General features: G+C 47.9%; 1 protein-coding gene across 1 annotated transcript; it reads left to right on the top strand.

Moving 5' to 3' along the window:
- The first annotated feature begins 19383 nt into the window (after positions 1-19383).
- Nanos2 (nanos C2HC-type zinc finger 2) lies at positions 19384-19791 on the top strand. Its single transcript, XM_020169503.1, has one exon. It carries the CDS (start codon positions 19384-19386, stop codon positions 19789-19791), a length of 408 nt encoding a protein of 135 aa, XP_020025092.1.

Genomic DNA, 19791 nt, shown 5'->3' with positions numbered 1-19791 from the left:
AGGTGCAAACAGATGAGGATAGCCCCAAGTCCAGGTGCTGGATTCAGTGCTGCCATGTTACCCAGAGACTTTGTGCCTCTGAGTCTCCATCTATTTTAGAATTTTTGAAAAAAAAAAAGTTATTTCTGCATCCCATGGTTTATGCTTGGATTGGATACATCATCACTTAAAAAAAAAAAAACATTTTGGAACACTAATACGCGTAAGGCACTGTTCTAGGTGCCGCAGGGAGAAAGCAATGGACAAAACAGACCCAAAGATCTGCCCACCCCAAGCACACATTCTGCAAAAATCTGTAAATTTCCATAGCACAGACCCCTGGCACGTGGAACAACCAGATTCAATGGTTGCAAACCATCGACGAGCGACTATCAGCCAATGGACAGGTCTGGCAAACACATACCCTGTCATAATCTCTGAATAGTGTTTTGTGTGTGTGTGTCACCAGCATTTAAACATCAGGAAACTTCTGAGAATGTAGTTTGGAGATACTCTGGAGAAATCTGATGTGATGTCCTTGTTTGTGATCGCCAGGGTGTCCATGGGCAGCTCATATCATCAGGAAGCCTTAGCCCCTTCCCGACATGCACTGCTCCCTGAGTGTTATAGGCCTGGCTCATGGATGGATAGGAGTTTGCAGTCCCTGAGTAATGCTTATACTAATAGCCTTACATTTTGGAGCTGTCCAAGGTGAGGACATGTGAAGAAGGAGAAAGTTTGAGATGGAGACGAGAGAGATTGGTGAAGGCTGAATGAGGTGTGCCAGATGCTCTGATTCTAATGTGACCCAGGGCATCTCGCATCTCCTCTCTTGAACTCAAACTCCACATCTGGAAAACACCCTACAAAGTTGTACTTTCCTTCTGGAATAGTCCATAGAGTCCACATGTAAATCACCCCCATTGGCTCCTGACACAGGATGTGCTGAACACATAGGGGTCAACCAGACACCTCTCCAGTTGAAGAATACCAGTAAGATGACTGTGGCGTAGGACAGAAGACAAGGAAGGGGGAGGACTGAAGCTTGGATAAAGTAAGAGAGAAAGCAATGGGGTGGAGAAAAGAGAAAGTGTGGGAATGAGTACCCACCTGCTTGGGGAGTGTTCGTTTATTCATTCAGCAGACATATCTTGAGTGCTCAATGTGTTCTAGGGCCTAGGGATATGAACATGAGAAATCGCAGTTCTGATGCTTAATAGCCCACGAGGCATTTACCCTCAATATAGTAAGTCCTCTAATGTCTGCCATCCTGCCAGCCACAGGCACCTGTGACCCTGGCTTGTGACTTTCAAGTATTGCCTGGTCGAGGTTGGGGGCATGGTTCAAGTGGTAGGAGCACTTGCCTAGCAAGTGAAAGGCCCTGGGTTCAAATTCCAGTAATGCCAAAAAAAAAAAGGTTCAAGTATTGCTTGACATTCAGAAATATTGCCAAGCCAGACTATTTCAATAAAGTAGAGAGGTTTTCCACCAGGAAGCTGGGAACTTGGAAGGGATGTGGGAGGAGGACTTTGATTAGTTTCTGTTGTGCTGTGTGACTTTGGGAAACTGTCTTGACCTTTCTGGCCCAGGAGATAGAAAGGAAAAGTGAGGTCAGGATGAAAGGGAGTAATGGGGGGATCCCTTTCTCCCTCAAAGCCTTCAAACCTCCTCTGGGTAGAAGCAGGAGTGATGGAGACAGATACAGGGGTGAGGGAGAAGTGAGATGAAGAAAGAAGATAGAGAAGTTGCCTGCAGGCAAGATGGGGAGCTGGGATGGGGGAAGAAGGAGCCCAAGTGAGGGCAGGAGGTGGGGGAGTGTCAGGTGGCTCTGGCACATCTAAGGTCATAAAGAGACTGGAGAATAGAGGAGGTGGAGACAGACTAAAGAGAGGAACAAGCACAGAGGGGAAGTGGCAAAGAAGAACAAACAGGAAAGTGATAGAGACAAGGTTGCCAGATTAGCAAATAACAAGAAGGTATGATGGGGCAGGCTCTGTAGCTCAGTCCTGTAATCCTAGCTTCTAGGGAAGCAAAGATTAGGATGATCAAGGTTTCATACCAGCTTGGGTGTGGAGGAAGTTCAAGAGACCACCCCCCCACCCCCGTTTCAACCAATAAAAGCTAGGCACGATGTTGTGCACCCATCATCCCAGCTAAGTGAGAAGAATAAATAGGATCCTGGTCCAGGAAGGCCTGGGCATAAATTTGAGACCCTATTTGAAAAAAAATCACTAAAGCTAAAAGGGCTGGGGGTATGGCTCAAGTGCTAGAGCACTTGCCTGGCAAGTGTAAGGCCCTGAGTTCAAACCTCAGTACAGCCAAAAGAAAAAGATGCTGAGTCTTCTCATCCCTCCCAAGGTGTCATGGTCCTTAGGGGTAAATGATAGTGTCCCAACCCATTCAGGAAGGATGAAGCTTGGGGCTGCGACTCAGGTGTTGGGGAAAAGACATTCTGCTAGAACGCTCCATCAGCAGGTGACCTTGGTGACTCTGGCAAGTCAGGAAACCTCTCCACAGTCCCCTCTACTTCCCCTCTACTCTCTTCCAATGGGTCTTCCAACACCCACACTCCACTCCAGTATTGTGGGGAGCTGTGTCATTCCTTCTGGCCCCCTGCCCTTGACTCTGCATCTCACCATCTCTGCCTCAGTTTACCTTCTGTATTTCTCTGGTGTCTCATCATTGCTTTTAACCCTTGCATCTCTGTCCCATTGTATCTCTACAGGGTTCTCTCTCCCTGTCCCTTCCGGGGCTAGGGTCCCTTGTGTGTCTCTCTCAAACAGCTTCCCGGTCTCTGCCTGTGTCTGCATTTCCTTCTCCCTGTCTGTGTACCTATCATGGCTCAGTGGCTGCAAACAGCATCCACTCCGGACACTGTAAGCAGAATGGGACACAGAGATTCTAAGAAGAAGCAGATTCTAGGCTAAGCCTCCAAGGCGCTCCCAACCCAACGCCCAGAAATGGCCACCCAGGACAACTGCTGCTCCCCCTGCACCCCCAGGAAGCTTGCCGCTGGCTCTGCACTGCACAGCGGCTGCCTCCCTCCGTGAGCACCCTGGTTAGAAATTCAAGCTTCGCGCGGAGTCATCTGATTGGTGGAACCGCCCAGTACAAGGAACTCTGGGAAATGTAGTTTTAGCCTTCTAACCGCCCCAGTCACAGGAAGAGTCCCCTAGGAGAATGGAAGGGATAATGAGGGGACCACACTTTCTCCCCATTATTCCTCGCGCCCTCTTTATCTGTCCGTCTCTGTTTCTATGTGCGTAAGAACACGTCTTTTTCCCTTCGTTTTGAGTTTTTCCATCTCTGTGGTCACTGGATGTATGACCAATGTTCATCTTCATAGTCCCCTGCCTCACCCTCCTTCTCACCCCCAGTTCCAGCTCCACTACTGAAGTTTCAGCTCCCTCTTGATCTGCACCCAATTGTCAGCTCTAAGGGGGAAGTGAAAGATTGGAGCCCCAGCTTCACCAGAGAAAAGGTCAGAAAGAGGACTGTCCTCTGGTTCTTGCAGGGGATGGGTGAACCAGAAGAGTCCAGTGAGCTCCTGGCCAGAGCTGGAGTGGCCACATGGGTAAATTAGGATTTGGGTTTGGGACAGAGTACGGCTCTCAGTAGGCCGAATGGAAGTGACCACTCAGTCTGGCCACCTGGACTTCCTTCCCTTTTCACTGTTCATTCTTTTACTCAGTGACCTTAGACCTGCAGGAAGTACACAGGCATCCAAAAATATTTATTAAGCACCTGCTCTCTTCTAGACCCTAGGGGTGCATCAGAGACAGAAAAAAGAAAAACAGATTTCCCTGTCCTGGGGAGCTTAAACTCTACTGGGGAGAATAAACAATGAAATAAATGAGTAAATTACGTAGTACAGTAGATTAATACATATTATGAAGAAAAATGAGGCAGAGGGGAGAACAGAATTCTCAAAGAGAGGACATTGAAATTTGCAATAAAGTGGACAGGAAAGATGTCAATGAAAATGTAACATGTGAGTAAGGACTTCAGGAAGGGTGGGAATGAGATGTGGTTATCTGGGAGAAAGAGCATTCCAAGTAGCAAAAACAGCATGTGCAAAGGTCCAGGGGTGGGTGCAATACAGAGGGGGCAAGGGTGACTGACGGAGGGGAATACAGGAAGAAATGAAGCCAGAGAGGGGACGAAGGGGGCCAGGTTATTTAAAGCCTTGGGGTCCAATATAGAACTTTGAATTTTATTCTGAAAAGAGCCATAGGAAGGTTCTGAGAAGAGGGATGTGAGCTGACTCAAATTTAAAGAGACCCCTCTGGCCATTGTGTGCGGAAATAGAGGGGAATACACCAGGAACCAGTGAGAAGGTGACTGTGGTATTCCAGGTACAAGACAACAGTGGCTAGACCAGAGGAGGGCTGTGGAGGTAGAGAGGAAAGCTCAGATTCTGACAGTGCGCATAGCACTGACAGTATTTGCTCACAGGCTGGAAATAAGGAGTGAAAGAGAAGAGGCATGACTCAAGTCCATTAGAACCCTTAGGACTGGATTTTGGTTCTGATTGAATTAGAAATTAAGGATCAGTAGCAATCATTATGGGAATTTGGCATGGGGTTGAAGATTGAGTTAAGATTTACGTTTAAAAAGATTCAGGCAGGCACAATGGTACACACTTGTAATGCCAGCTACTCGGGAGGCAGAGGGAGGGGAATCAAGGTTCAACATCACCTAAGCTAAAAGGCAAGAGGCTATCTGAAAAATACACTAAAGCAAAAGGACTGAGGGAGTGACTCAGCACTTGCAATTATGAGGCCCTGAATTCAATCCCAGTACCACCAAAAAAAGGAAAAAGATAAAAGGACCATGGTAAAGTTAACAATTAGCCTTGATGTTTGGGTTATGGCTATGGTTAAGGTTAAGTATGGGATCAGGTACATAAAGATAGGCACTGAGGTTGGGGATGTAGCTCAGTGGTAGAACACTTGTCTAGCATGTACAAGGCCCCAGGCTCCAACCCCAGCACCACAAAAGGAAAGATTAGGCATCAGGTGAAGACCATGGTTATAGCTACAAGCAAATGAAAACCAGGATTGTAGCTAAGACCAGGGCTGGATTTGGATCTAAGACTGGATGGAGATTACAATGGAAGGTCAGGGTGAATCTCTGCCTCTCGGCCAGGTGAGGCTTAGACTTGGGATATAACTGTGTCATAGTCACCAGACTGAGAGTTAATAGTGAAGGGCAGGATCAGTCTGTAATCCCAGCTACTCGGGAGGCAGAGATCAGGAGGATCACGGTTAGAAGCCAGCCCAGCCAAGACCCTATCTTGAAAAAAAACACTTCACAAAAAAGGGCTGGTGGAGTGGCTCAAGGTGAAGGTCCTGAGTTCAAACCCTAATATTGCAAAAAAAAAAAAAATTAAAATGTTGACCTTGTCTTTCAGCTGAGCGTGGGGTGGGTTAAGGCTGAGGTTTAGTTAGGACTAACGTAGGCTGGAGATGGATGTGAGTGGAAGGTTTGGGTACTTTAGTGTTGACATTTTTGTCAACCTTCTGAATGGGAATGAAGCTTGGGGTAGCCTTAGGTAAGAGGAGTTACTGTAACAAATGAGCCCTGACTCATGCCTGTAATCCTAGCTACTTGGGAGGCTGAGACTGGGAGGATTGAGGCTTGAGGCCAACCCATCTCCAAAATAACTAGAGCAAAATGGACTGGAGGGGTGGTTCAAGCAGGAGAGCACTTGCTTTGCAAGTGTGAAGCCCTGAGTTCAAACTTCATTCCCACCAAAAATCAGTAAATAAATAAGCCCTGACATCTCCATGGCAGCAATAGACAAGTGCCTGCCAAACAATGGTACTGCATGAGTCTACGGCAGTTGACCATGGGTTCACTGCACCATGTAGTACCTTTCCTAACACCCTCCTGTCAGCCCAAAAGTGACACATGCCACCTTCCATGAGCAATCACTAGTCACATAGTCACATGGGCTTTACTAGCAATGCAAAAAGTGGCTTTGGGATGGGAAGAGTGGCTGTAAGCCCTGGAGTCAATGGGCAGAGATAAGGGTTGACATTCTTTAGCCCTGGGGCTAGGGGACTGAGAAGGGACCATGGCCCAAAATCCAGACACATGGAAGGGAGAAACTGAGAAGCAGAGGAACTCAGAGATGGAGAGAAATGGACACAGACCAGAGAGAATGAGGGTAGAACTCAGAAAAAGAGACAGGAGAAAAGACCTCAAGAGAGATGGAGACAAAAACTCAGACAGAAAGGGGACGAGGACCAAGAGAAATAGAGAGAGGGGAATATGGAGACCAAGAAAGGAAATCAAAGACCAAGAAGAGGACTGGGGGCATGGCTCAAGTGACAGAGCACTTGCCTAGCAAGTACAAGGCTCTGAGTTCAAAACTCCAGTACCACCAAAAAATACCAATAAATAAACAAGACTAAGGGGTGTAAGTAGATGTCCCGAGAGAGACAGAGACAGAAAGAGAGAGAGACCAGGGGGAAAACTACAAGGGGAGGGGGGAATCGCGTGGGGTGAGAAAGAGATAGATACCAAGGGGTGGGGAGACAAACACTCATACTCAGAAGAATGGAGGACAGAGACCCAGAGAGAACAAGAAAAAAAATCTAAAAATAGAGGTATCTGGGGAAGAGCTGCTGAGGGTCCCTCTTCCCTCGCACCTGGGCCACCCTTGCCCCCTCTATGGTCTCTTGGGAAGCTTCACTCCCTCCCTGAGAGGTAACTCTTTTTTTTAAATATTTCAATAGATGAAGAGTCACTTTTTCTCTCTTTACTTTTTTTTTATGTTTTGTATACTAAACACAAGAGAGGGACCTATCCAATTCCAACAACCTACCCTATTTTTCCCCCCACAGTATTGGGGTTTCAACTCAGGGCCTCATGCTTGCTAGGCAGGTGCTCTACTACTTGAGCCACTCTGCCAGCCCATCCTACTCTTCTTAAACACACAGGCACACAAACCCTCACCCTCTCCTCTCGTTACAGATCCCAAGAGCTGGGTAGGACTTTGAAGGTGAAAATAGCAAGGTAGCCTGTGGCAGGGGAATCCCCACATCACCCCAAAGCCATTTCTCTCCTGAGCCCTGGAGAAACTTTGGAAAGAGATCACTGCTGGGTGTGTTGGTGTCCAGCTACTCAGGAGGCAGAGGCAGGAGTCTGGGCGAGCCAGGGCAAAATTAGCGAACCCCTGTCTCATAAACAAAATACATACAAAAAGGATTGGAGGCACGGCTTATGGGGTAGATCACTTGCCTAGCAAGTGAGGGGGACCTGGGCTCCAACTCCAATATCACAAAAATTAATCAATAATTCAATCACTCAATCACTAATAAAGGGGATGGGGTGAGCAGAATTTCTGGGTCATGTGACCCTTGTAGCTTCTGCCTAGCCGCCCCAACCCCCAAACCTGCAGATTTATGTGACCTTAGGGCAAGATGTACCCCAACCATCACTCACCCATGACAAGCTCTTTAGGCTGTCTACAGTATAGTGAGTGCTCAAGATCCAGGTGGGCAGGGGCGGGGCCAGACCTTGGCTGGGGGCGGACGGGCGTGCCACGCCCAAGGAGGGGGCGTGGCGCTCCCTGGAGCAGAACCCAGCCCACCTGGAATTGACAGGGAGACGTGGCTCAATGTCCTGGGATTGGAGGGCTGAGGAGGGGCGTGGCCACATGGCTGTGGGCGTGGCTAAGGAACCCAGGCCTTCAGGAGAGGAAGACCCTCTTTAGATCTGGGATTGGAGGAGAGCCGGGCTGGGGGCGTGGCTGAGCAGGTCCCAGAGAGGATACAAAGGGGTCCTGGATAAGAAAGATGCAGAAAATACCCTGGTGACTCTTCCAGGCACTCAGGATGGCGCACACAGCATCAAGCTGGTGGAATCTCACACAGCTCACACTGCGGAATGACACCGCAAATCAAGCAGATGGCCCTTAAAGAGTCCCCAACCATATGCTGGACTTTATGCCTGGGACCATCTCCTCAAATCCTCACAGCTCCCTACGAGATAGGAACTGTGATCATCTCCATTTTACAGACAAGGAGAGGAAGCACAGAGACGCTAAATAACTTCCCCAAGGTCACACAGCTTGTGAGACACAGCTATGGGTTGAAGCATGCAAACTCCATCCCGAACATTTGCTCTGAGTTTTTCAAGATTCAAACACTCCCGGGGACTCCCAAGAGCAGACAAAAACTAATAGTAACAAACACCGCGCACAGGAAGACACACAACCTGGCTGAACGATCCTTTCCCAAACCTGCCTTGTGACCCAGTCCACCACTGGCTCCAAAGTCTGGGTCCCCACCTGAGCCAACACTGAGAGTCGCTGCTTGCCTACCTCTCCTAACAGAAATAGGGGTCAAAGAACTGACCAGAAATTCTGACCAGTGGGAAAACAGAATGGTTTTTAGGGAGTCCTTGACCAGTGACACTGAATTAACTTGGTCAAAGTCCTGGCCTTGTGGCTAGGAACAGGTTTGTCACCCTGCCTTTGTCACTATCCCTGTGTGAGCATGAAAAAAGCAATTTTCTCTGGTGCTGTTTTCCCATCTGTTCAATGGGGATCTTTTCTGGGTTATGAAGAGTGGGTTATGAATTTATAAAGCACTCAGAACCAAGCCTGGCCGGGCTCAGTAGCTTCCACCTGTAATCCTCGCTACCTAGGAGGCTGAGGTCAAAAGGATACCAGTTTGAAGCCAGCTCAGGCAAGTAGTTTGTGAGACCCCTCCCTATCTCCAAAAATAACCAGAGTGAAATGGACTGGGTGTGGCTCAAGCCATAGAGCACCTGCTTTGTAAGCATGAAGCACTGAGTTCAAACCTCAGTACTCCAAAAAAAGAACAAAGCCTGGCACAGAGGCACCCTGTAAGTGCTAATTATTATTTCTAGGTATACGTCCATTCACCTGCCTAAGGAGCATGGACCAAACCCAACAGTCTGAAGTTGAACATCAGAATTGTGTGTTAGCCGGGCGCTAGTGCTCACACCTGTAACCCTAGCTTCTCAGGAAGCAGAAATCAGGAGGTTCAAGGTTTGAAGCCAGCCCAGGCAAATAGTTTGCAAGACTATCCCCAAAAAAAAATCACAAAAAGGGCTAGCGGAGTGGCTCAAGGTGTAGGCCCTGAATTCAAATCCCAGTACCACCAAAAAAATATATTGCATGTGTTCACATACAGCTTTTAACAAATTTCCTCTATGGGTCCCCAAGTAATGAAAAAAAAAAAACCAGACAAAGACATAAATATACAGCAAGGGTAAGGGATTTCCATCATGTCATCCTCTCTTACAACCTCCCTCCACCCATTCTTCCCACCCCACCAGCGACTCCCTGTGTAAAATCCACTCTAGCCTGGGTCGTGGCTCAAGCCTGTAATCCGAACTACCCTGGAGGCAGAGAGCAGGGAGTCCTGTTTCGAGGACAGTCCCCGGAGAACGTTATGAAGAAACCCATCTCAACCAATAAAAGCTGAACACAGGGGTGCGCGTCTGTCATCCCAGCCAGACAAGTGCAGATAGGAGAACCATGGTCCAAGCCAGCCTGGCAGGAAACACAGGACCCTATTTGGAAAATGACTAAGGCAGAAGGGGATGTGGCCGGGGGGGGGGGGGGGCTGGCTCAAGAGGTAGAGTGCCTGCCTAGTAAGCACAAGGCCCTGAGTTCAAATCTTTTGGTCTGCAAAGTCCCATGACCCTCACCACAAGCAAAGCCTGGTTTGGCCTCACCAGCCCTCTCTCTGCTTATCAACCACAAGTTCTGTTTTGCTTCAGGGACCTTTTATGTTTGTTTTCTCCTCCTTTCCCTCTGGACACCCCATATCACACAGGGGTTCCCTCAACATCTGTCCTCCATTAGTCATTCGCCACACTTTATCCTGCCCACAGACTTTCACATGTGCCCTATTCGAGTCTTGCACTTCCACTTAAATTTACTGAGCGTGTGTGCCAGGTGCTGTTCTAAGCCCAGGGCATTCCCTGCCCTCAGGGAGCATTACAGTTTGGACTTTGCAACCATTCCCTTATTTTCTGATTTCCTTTTCCTTAGTCTCCAGACCCTCACTGAAATGTTTGTAATGGGAGAGCATTCTGCTCCTTCCTTCTAAATGCAGGCACTTTTAAAATTGTAAAACTGTACCTTAAACACAGGGCTGGCAGAAGACACTTGTTGAGATTGAGATGCTGACCACACATGTCCCCCCGCTTGCACAAAATGCACAAAATCTAACCATGAGGAAATAAATACCAGAGGGGTCAGTCTAAACGAAACTAGATCACATTCAGGTGCTGGTGGCCCACGAGATCTGTTCAAGACCAGGCAAATAGTTCTCAAGACCCCATCTCCAAAATAACCAGAGCAAAATGGCTAGCGGTAGTGCCTGCTTTGCAAGTGTGAAACCCTGAGTTCAAACCCCAGTCCCATCTAAAAACAAAAAAGACAAGGGAATGATTGAGAAAATTTGAATTTGAGCTGTACGTCATTAACAGTTAAATAGTTAATAGTTAATAGTTAAATACATTGACTGAATTGAGTCAGGCATGGTGGTGCATGCCTGTAACCCCAGCACTAGGGAAGCTCAGGCAAGAAGAACAAAAGTTCTAAGCCAGCCTGAGACTCTGCTTCCACATATATGCACATATTTGTGGTTTAAATATATATAAATAGTTCAGTGAATCCTCATGTACCTATCAGTCAACTTCCATTATAAAAATATATGTATATTATATATAAATAAGTGATAACTAACAGTATATATACTGAAGGATAAGGGACCACTGAACTATGTTTCAGAGTACTTGGACTGAAGTAACAAAGCATGGACTGGTTTGCTTAAGTACAAAGATTTACTACTTTTTCATACTTCTGGAGGCTAGGAGTCCAAGGTCAAGGCACTGAACATGGTCTGGGTGAGGGCGCTCTTCTTGGTTAGCCAGGGATCCCTTCTCTGCAAATCTTCCTGTGGCCTTTCTTTTTGTTCTTGGGGCAGGGGGTAGGCAGGGAGAGAGCTCTGTGGTGTCTCTATTACAAGGACACCCATCCCATGGGATTAGGATCTACCCTAATGATGCCATTTGACTCTAATTACCTCACCAAAGTCCCCATCTCCCAAAACCATCACCTCTGTCAGTCCATAGCAGTGAATGTTTAGCCAGGCACAGTGGCACACAATTGTAATCCCATCACTCAGGAGGCTGAGGCAGCAGGACCATGGCTTTGAGTCCAGCCTGGGCTACATAATGAGACCCTGTCTTAAAAAAAGTGTGGCTAGGTGCTAGTGCTCACGCCTGTAATCCTAGCTACTCAGGAGGCAGAGATCAGGAGGACCACGGTTCAAATCCAACCTGAGCAAATGGTTTGTGAGACCCTATCTTGAAAAAACCATCACAAAAAATTGGGCTGGTGGAGTGGTTCAAGGTGAAGGCCCCAGCACTGCCAAAAAAAAAAAGGCCTTGTTGAGAGCTGGACAGGTGCAGTAAAATAGACACTGATGCCATGACCTCTCCCACTTGCATGTCTTGGGAACAGGCACTGTCAGAGCTTCCTGCCAGTCAGCTCCCTGCTGGGTTGCTTGGGTTTCTGACTTGTAGGCTACCCACACATAGGACCTGGCTTCAGGTCACATCTGTGACAGCAAGGGGAAGGAGAAGGGCTAGATCCTCACAGAGATGGGTTCCCCAGGGGAACCACTCCTTTTAATTTTCTAGTCTCCCTCTGCCTGTCCTGGGATTTTCTCCTCATCACCCTGCATTCCACCTACTAAAATGCTTCCCTCAGCCAGGTGTTAATGGCTCACACCTGTAATCCTACCTACATGCGAGACTGAGATCAGGTGGATCAAGGTTCAAGGCCAGCTTGGGCAAGTGGTTCTCAAAAATAACCAAAGCAAAATGAACTGGAGGTGTAGCTCAAGTAGTAGATTGTCTGTTTTGCAAGTTCAGAGCCCTGAGTTCAAATCCTAGTCCTGCTCAGGCACCAGTGGCTCAAGCCTGGAATTCTAGCTATTCAGGAGACAGAGCTCAGAAGAATTGCAGTTCGAGGCCAGCCAGGGGAAACAGTTTGAGACAACCTATCTTAACAATACCCCACACAAAGCAGGGCTGGCAGAATGGCTCAAGTAATAGAGCATCTGCCTAGCATGAGGCTCTGAGTTCAAATCCCCAGTATCACCAAAAACAAAACAAGACCAAAAAAAACTCCTGAGAAAGAAGAAGACGACGAGGAGGGGGAGGAGGAGGAGGAGGAGGAGAAGGAAGAGGAGGAGGAGGAGAAAAAAAGAAGAAGAAGAAAGGGAGGGAGGAAGGAAGGAAGAGAAAATGTGGTATACATACACCACAGTGTTATTCAGACATAAAGAATGAAATTCTAACATTTGAAGAAAATGGATGGACCTGGAAATCATGTTAAGTGAAATAAGCCAGAATGAGAGAGACAAATATTCCAGGTTTTCTCATTTGTGGAAGCTGGACCTAAAAAAGAAAAAAGTGAATGACACAAGTATAAAACAGGGGGACATCGGGGAAGGAAGCCAGCAGTTGAGGGAGAAGGCAAAAGGAAAGGGTGAAGGGAAGGTGAGTATCATGGAAGTATTTTGTATGCATGTGTGAAAAAAGAAAAATAAAACCTGTTCGAGTTGTTTTTAAAAGGGTCGAGAGAGATAAGAAAGAGTAACAGGGGATGAACTTGATCAAAGTACATTTTATGGCTGGTGGGGTGGCTCAAGTGGTAGAGCCTAGCAAGGGTAAGGCCCTGAGTTCAAATCCCATACCACCAAAAAACAAAAACAAAAAAGCCTAGTACCAAGGCTCACGCCTATAATCTTAACAACTCAGGAGGCAGACATCAGGAGGTTCTTGGTTCAAAGCCAGCCTGGGCAATTATTTTGGGAGACCATATTTCAAAATAAAACCATCACAAGAAAGGACTGGTGGAGTGGCTCAACGTGTAGGTCCTAAATTCAAATTCCAGTACTACAAAAAAAAAAACAGTACATTTTATGCATGTACAGAAATACCACAATGAAACCCCTTTGTACAATTAACATATTCTAACAAAAACTGCACAGAACTAAATACACAAACACACACTTGAGTAAAAATAAGTATAAAATATGAACAAGGTCACTGAGTTGTGCTGATGTATATATTTTGGCCACTGTATGGAACTACAAACTTTTTTACCCAGGCTGGTTTCAACCCTGCATCCTCACAGGATCCAGGTTTACAGGCATGAGCCACTGTGCCCTAGCAGGATCTATGGTATTTCTTATGACTGCCAGTGACTGCTGAATTCTTTTTAAATCACAAGCTTACTTAAAAGAAAGCACTGTTGAGGATAAGAGGCATAGTTCAAGTGGTAAGGCAAGTGTCTAGCAAACTTGAGGCCCTGAGTTCAAACCAGATCCACCCCCGAAAACAAAGAAAGCACTGAGGAAAGCTGGGTGTGGCGGTGTATATGCCTGTAATCCCAGCTACTCTGGATGTGGAGGCAGGAGGATTGCAAGTATGAGACCCAAAAACAAACCAAAAAACAAACAAACAAAATCAAAGGGACTGGGGCCGTGCCTGCCCGCCCTGGCTCTGTGTGTGTGCGTGTGTGCGTGTGTGTGTGTGTGTGTGTGAATGGTAAGACAAATGATAAATGCCTGAAAAGTTTGCAGTGCAAACAGTATACAAAAGGTGCTTGTGCCCTCAGGTGTGTGCTTGGAAGTAAGTGACTCAATTTCAGTACTGTGGCCTCCAGGAAGTGGAAAGACAAACCCACACTAAGCCAGGACCCCCAGGCACTTTCCCCTGAGTGAGCAAACCATATCTAAACCTGCCCTTGCCTCAACTCCAGGTCCACAGCCTCAACACTGAGCCCAAGGAAGGGAAAAATGTCCCTGAGACGCTGTGGCCTCAGAATGACCCAGGAACACGTGGTACCCTGGGAGAGACAACTGGGTGAGTCAAGGAGCAGCAGGCCAGAACCAAGCTGGAGGATGCTGTAACTGAAGTGTGGCTGGGGAAGCTGGCCAAAGCCAACAGAGACTCAGCACCAATTCGGGCTTAGGGAAAATTCCACAGCTAAATGCAAAGGTCAACCATCATCTGGCCAAGATAATCAGGTCACAAGGAAACAGGACACCACCAAGAACCAGAAAAACAGAACAGGTGTTCTGGAATGATAGGACACGGGTTTTAACACAGTTCTGCCTCCTGTGTTGAAATACAGACGCTACCTGAACAGGTCCACTGAGAAAAGGAAACTAGGAAGAATGGCATTACTTTTGTTTTTTGGTTTTGGTGGGACTGGGGTTTGAATTCAGGGCTTCATGCTTGCCAAGTAGGAACTCTACGGCTTAAGCCACACCTCCAGTCCATTTTGCTCTGGATATTTGAAGATGGAGGTCTCTCAAACTATTTGCCTGGGCTGACTTTGAACCTTGAGCCTCCCAATCCCAACCTCCCAAGTAGCTAGGATTACAGGCATGAGCCATCAGCACCCAGCTGACACTGGGAGTTACGTTGGGTTTTGTGGTGATAGGTCTCAAACCCAGGTCATCCACAAACTATGCCAGTGCCCTACCACTGGGCTGAACCTGCAGCCTGACATTATTTTGTGTGTGTGTGTGTGTGTGTGTGTGTGTGTGTGTGTGTGTGTGTGTGGTACTGGGGCTTGAATTTAGGGCCTTCACCTTGAGCCACTCCACCAACCCTTTTTTTGTGTGTGTTAGGTATTTTCGAGATAGGGTCTCATAAGCTATTTGCCCAGGATGGCTTCGAACCTCGATCCCCCTGATCTCTGCCTCCTGAGTAGTGGGGTCAATAACTTTGCCTGAGCTGGTGTGGAACTCTAGATCCTCCTACCTCTGCCTCCTGAGTAGCTGGAATTAGAGAAGTGCACCACCACACCTGGCCTTACCTCAACACTTTTAAAGTGCACACTGTTACAGAATATATTTTGTAGGATGCCCCCGATTTGAGTTTGTCCAAGGCTTTCTTGTGATTAGACTGGAGCTATGGATTTGGAAGAAAATACCAAGACAAGGTGCCATTTTCATATCAAGGGTAGATGGTGTTGACGTTTCATCACTGAACATATAACCCTCTTTTTTTTTTTCCAGTTCTGGGTTTTGAACTCAGGGCCTTAGCCTTTTTAAGCAGACGTTTTACCACTTGAGCCACTCTGCCAGTCCTTTTTCGTGTTGGATATATTTTTGAGATAGGGTCTCCCTTTTTTGGGGGAGGGGCACCTTTGGATGGCCTCAAACCTCAATCCTCCTAATGTCTGCCTCCTGAGTAGCTAGGATTACAGATATGAAGCACTGGTGCCAGGTTTGAACATGTAAAACTGGATTGCTTGGTTGAGATAGACTCTGCCAGGTCTGTTCCCTCGAAAGTTACCTTTTTTTCCTTTCCACACACAAATAGTTAGTCCTTGAGAGAGAGAGAGAGAATTAAAAATGTTAGAGAAAATGAAAGAAAGAAAGAAAAACTCTAGGCCCGGAGATGTGGCTCAGTAACAGAGAACTTGCCTAGAATGTGGGAAGCCCTGAGTTCTATCATGGCACCAAAATTATATACCAGACTCATGAAAAGCTGCATTGTAATCACAGCCCAAATTCCCATACACCTCCTCCTCTCCAGGTTCTCCATCTCCACCTTGGTCCATTTCATTTTGCTCTGTCTAGGAGATATGGATGGCTGCAGTAAAACAGATGAGACTACAGTAAAAAAGATGAGACTGGAGTGCTGGAGGAGTGGTTCAAGTGGTAGAGCACCTGCCTAGCAAGTGTGAGGCCCTGAGTTCAAACTCCAGTACTGCCAAAAAAAAATAGATGAGGCTGGAGAAGTTGAAACACTCTTTACCCTGGCCTCATGGAGCTCTTAGTCTTGTGGAGGAAGCCAGAGACAACCCAGAGTGTGCAGACTGACCTAGTCTGGAAGCCACAGAGGGCTTCCTGGAGGAGGGGACATCTGAGCTGAAGTATGAAGTGGGAGCTAGTAGGCTGGAATGTGCTTCATGAAAGGGCAGTGCATGGGAAAACCCAGAAAAAAAGGAAGCTCAGATATGACCATTGTCCTCTCTTGCTTACAAACCTTCCTTGGCTCCCAAGGAAGTGCCTGTACTCAGCACCTACTCCAGTCTTTGTTTTGTTTTTGTTTTTTTTTTTTGTGGTGGTGGTGTCGGGGGCCTGGGGTTTGAACTCAGGGCCTCTTGCTAGGCAAGCCCTCTGCCACTTGTGTCATATCCACAGTCTTTTTTGGTTTTGGCTATTTTTCCGATGGGATCTCACATTTTTGCCAGGTCAGGTCTGGACTGTGATCCTCCTACTTACAACTCCCACATAGCTGGGATGACAGGCAGTGCCATACACCTGGTCTATTGACAGAGATGGGGTCTCAATAACTTTTTGTCCCCACTTGCCTCAAACCTCAATCCTCTCTGCCTCCTGAGCAGCTGAAATTACAGGTATGAGCCACCTCACTAAGCCATAGTCCAAAGTCTTTAGCTTAACATTTGTTCATTCACTTGCACATTTGTCCAACGTTGACCTTCTGTAAGTCCTCTGAGGGGGGAGGCGGGACGGACACAGGTAGACAACAGGCTAGAGAGGGACGTCATTTGCTCAAAGCCACATGGCAAGAAGGGGCAGAACCAAGATTGGACCAGGCCTGACATGAGGCCTGCAGTGGCCACATTCCCAACCAGGAGGTCACATATCACCTGTTTTTTCTCTTCTCTCCTGCCGCCTGCCTCATTCTCTGTTCCCTCCATGTCCCTCCTCTGGCTGAAGACATGGCTTTGACACGGATGAGATATGTCACATCTCTGAGACTGAATATTTTTGCTCTGTAAAAAGGGACTATAACCAGATTACTTGGCAAGCACGCAAACACAGACAGTGACAAGGACCAACTCCTCATTGGCCCTGGGGGGGTCTCTTTCCCCTGTCTTGGTCTGGGCATCATGAATGTCCCTGTCTCTGTGAGATCTCCCTACCAAGTGTCTCTCCCTGTTCTTAGGATTTCTCACCCTTGCCCCTCTGCCCCTCTCTGAAGCCCCCCACCCCATGCCTGTTTTCTAGGATCAGGTGGAGAAGGAAACTCACCAGTAAACAGCGGGTCAGCAGAGTGGGCGTGGCCGGGCGGGGGCGGGGGCGGGGGCTCTGACCAGTAAACACCCAGGCTGGTGAGTTTCTGGTCAGTATCACCTGGGGCTTTGGCTCTATGGCGACCACCCCAAGGAACAGCGCTTATCTGAAGAGGTGGGTCCTTCAACAACTCATCCCAAAAACAGCGGAGGAGGAGGAAGGGTAGCTAGGGCCAAATAACAAGACACTTAAAAGAATTAGGAGAAATAAATAAATAAATAATCAAGAGGAAAAAGAAAAAAATAGAATCTGGGATTCTTCAATCAACAGGTGCAATTTTTAAAGGCAAAAAATTCTAGGAATCTGGAAACACCATGCCACTGTCCCCCATGTCCCACCCCTCTCCACTCTCCGTAAGTCATTGTTACAGCAGCAGTGATCGTGACTCAAGCCAGGCTGTTCCCCCACACACCCCTTTTCGGTGAGTGGCACTGCCTTGACTGTATACTAAGCACTTGACACAGAGACCTCATGCCCACCGTAGTTCCCCCACTTCCAGGAGCAGCCTAGGGTCCGGTTGTCCTTTGAGAATGTCCATGGATAGACATCTGGTACCCCATTCAAGCCTGTGCCTGCACCTGGCAAGTGTCCCAGGCTCAGTTCTTTCCTTAAACCACTTACACTTGGCCCACAGCAGGCTCACATGGGACAGGAGGATGTCTGGGTTTGGACAGCAGCCCTGTTTGCACTCCAGCCCACCACCGACTATCCATGTGGCTTTGACAAGCCCTTCAGCCCCTCCCTCCTTTTGCTTACCTGTACAATGGGACTTTTCAGGTTGCTTGATTTTTGTCAGTGTTGGAACTCGAACCCAGGACCTTGCTCATACCACAACTGCAGTCTCTGCTCTGGGGCAGGTGCTTACATCATCCTCAAATGACAGATGGGGAAACTAAGGCTGGGAGAAGCTAAGTTAGCAGTCCATGGCTAACGTTAGCAGCCACGTTTGAACCTGGAGCTGTTCGCTGAGCACTTCCCCACAATACTGTCCCCTCCACAAGCTGTCGGTGGGTTTGTGCTCAACTCACTGCCAAGGTCCCCTGCCACTACTAACATTGATTTCCAGTCTCTGGAGTCAAACCACTTTGCCATTTCCCTGCTGTGTGACCTTGAGTACATTCTTTGGCCTCTCTGAGCCTCTTATCCTCCTCTGTAAAATAGAAACGATTGTACCCACCTCCTAGAGTGATTACAAGGTTCAGAGAGCTCATGTTGATAAAGGACTGGAAACCAGGGCCGGCAGAGTGACTCAAGTGGTAGAGCACCTGCCAAGTAAGTGTGAGGCCCCAAGTTCAAACCTCAGTACCACCAAAAAAATAAAAATAAATAAAGGACTGGAAACTGTAGTATGTACACAATAAATATTTATCCAATAGGTGACTCTTCCTGGTGCTAAGAATATGACTAAGTGATGGAATGCACACTTAGCAGTGGCTTAGTCCCCAGCACACGTGTGAATGTGCACACACAGATACACACAAATGCAGCTCTTTTTTAGGACATGAAACACTACTTGAGAGACTGAGATTGGGAGGATCAAGGTTGGAGACCAGCATGGGCAAATAGTTCGAGAGACCCCATTTGCAAAATAACCAGAGCAAAATGGACTGGCGGTGTGTCTCAAGCAGTAGTGAGTGGGCCTGCTTTGCAAGTGTGAAGCCCTAAGTTCAAGCCCAAGTTCCACTGGGGGGAAAATAAATATATATATATAGCTCAAGGAGGACTTGCTTTGGCATCCCACAGAGACAGTTCTGCCACAAGCATGCTGTGTGGCATCTGTTACTCGTGTACAATAATGGGACCGTAACTGTTCCCTCTTGCCATTGTTGCAAGGATTAAGTCAGATCGTGCAGGTAGCTGGCACAGCATCTGCTTTACATCTTAACATGAGCTTTTCTGAAGTTTAGGCATGACTCCAAAGTACACAGACAGAGCAACCCCTCTCACCTTGGGGAAAGGGAGGATTTGGGGTGGGGGTGGGGCATTTACAGCCATGAACCTAAACTGAACAGAAGGGAAACTGAGGCTCAGGGAGTAAAGGGTCTTTCCAGAGGGCACAGAGCACCTTGGAGGCAGGGTGACCATGGAAATGACCACCTTCTCCATCTCTGTGGGAGATAGGGGTCATGGGCTGGGGGTGGGCCCTTTAAATCCTAAGCTCCACCTTTGCTTAGAAAGGTGTATGGGGAGTATAAAAAGGGGGTGCAGCTCCTCTATGCTCCACAAAACACCTGCTACTCCTGCCCACTGATCCCCCACCCCCAGTCTCTCTCCCGTGCCCATGGAGCTGCCACCCTTTGACATGTGGAAGGACTACTTCAACCTGAGTCAGGTGGTGCTGGCGCTGATCCAGAGTCGAAGCCAAAGGCTGGAGGTCATGGAGATGGAGGAGCCCAGACCCTTGCCCCAGCTGAGGCAGGATCAAGGGCCGGGGGCCACGGGGGGCCTGACCACCCTTTGCAACTTCTGCAAACACAATGGGGAGTCCCGCCATGTCTACTCCTCACACCAGCTGAAGACCCCAGAGGGTGTGGTGTTGTGTCCCATCCTGAGACACTATGTGTGTCCCCTGTGTGGGGCCACGGGGGACCAGGCCCACACCCTCAAGTACTGTCCATTGAATGGCAGCCAGCAGTCTTTGTACCGTCGAAGTGGACGCAATTCGGCTGGCCGCAAGGTCAAACGCTGA

The sequence above is a fragment of the Castor canadensis genome, chromosome 16 (genome assembly GCF_047511655.1).
Source record: "Castor canadensis chromosome 16, mCasCan1.hap1v2, whole genome shotgun sequence".
NCBI classification, from domain to species: domain Eukaryota; kingdom Metazoa; phylum Chordata; class Mammalia; order Rodentia; family Castoridae; genus Castor; species Castor canadensis.
This window is presented reverse-complemented; position numbering and strand designations above follow the sequence as displayed.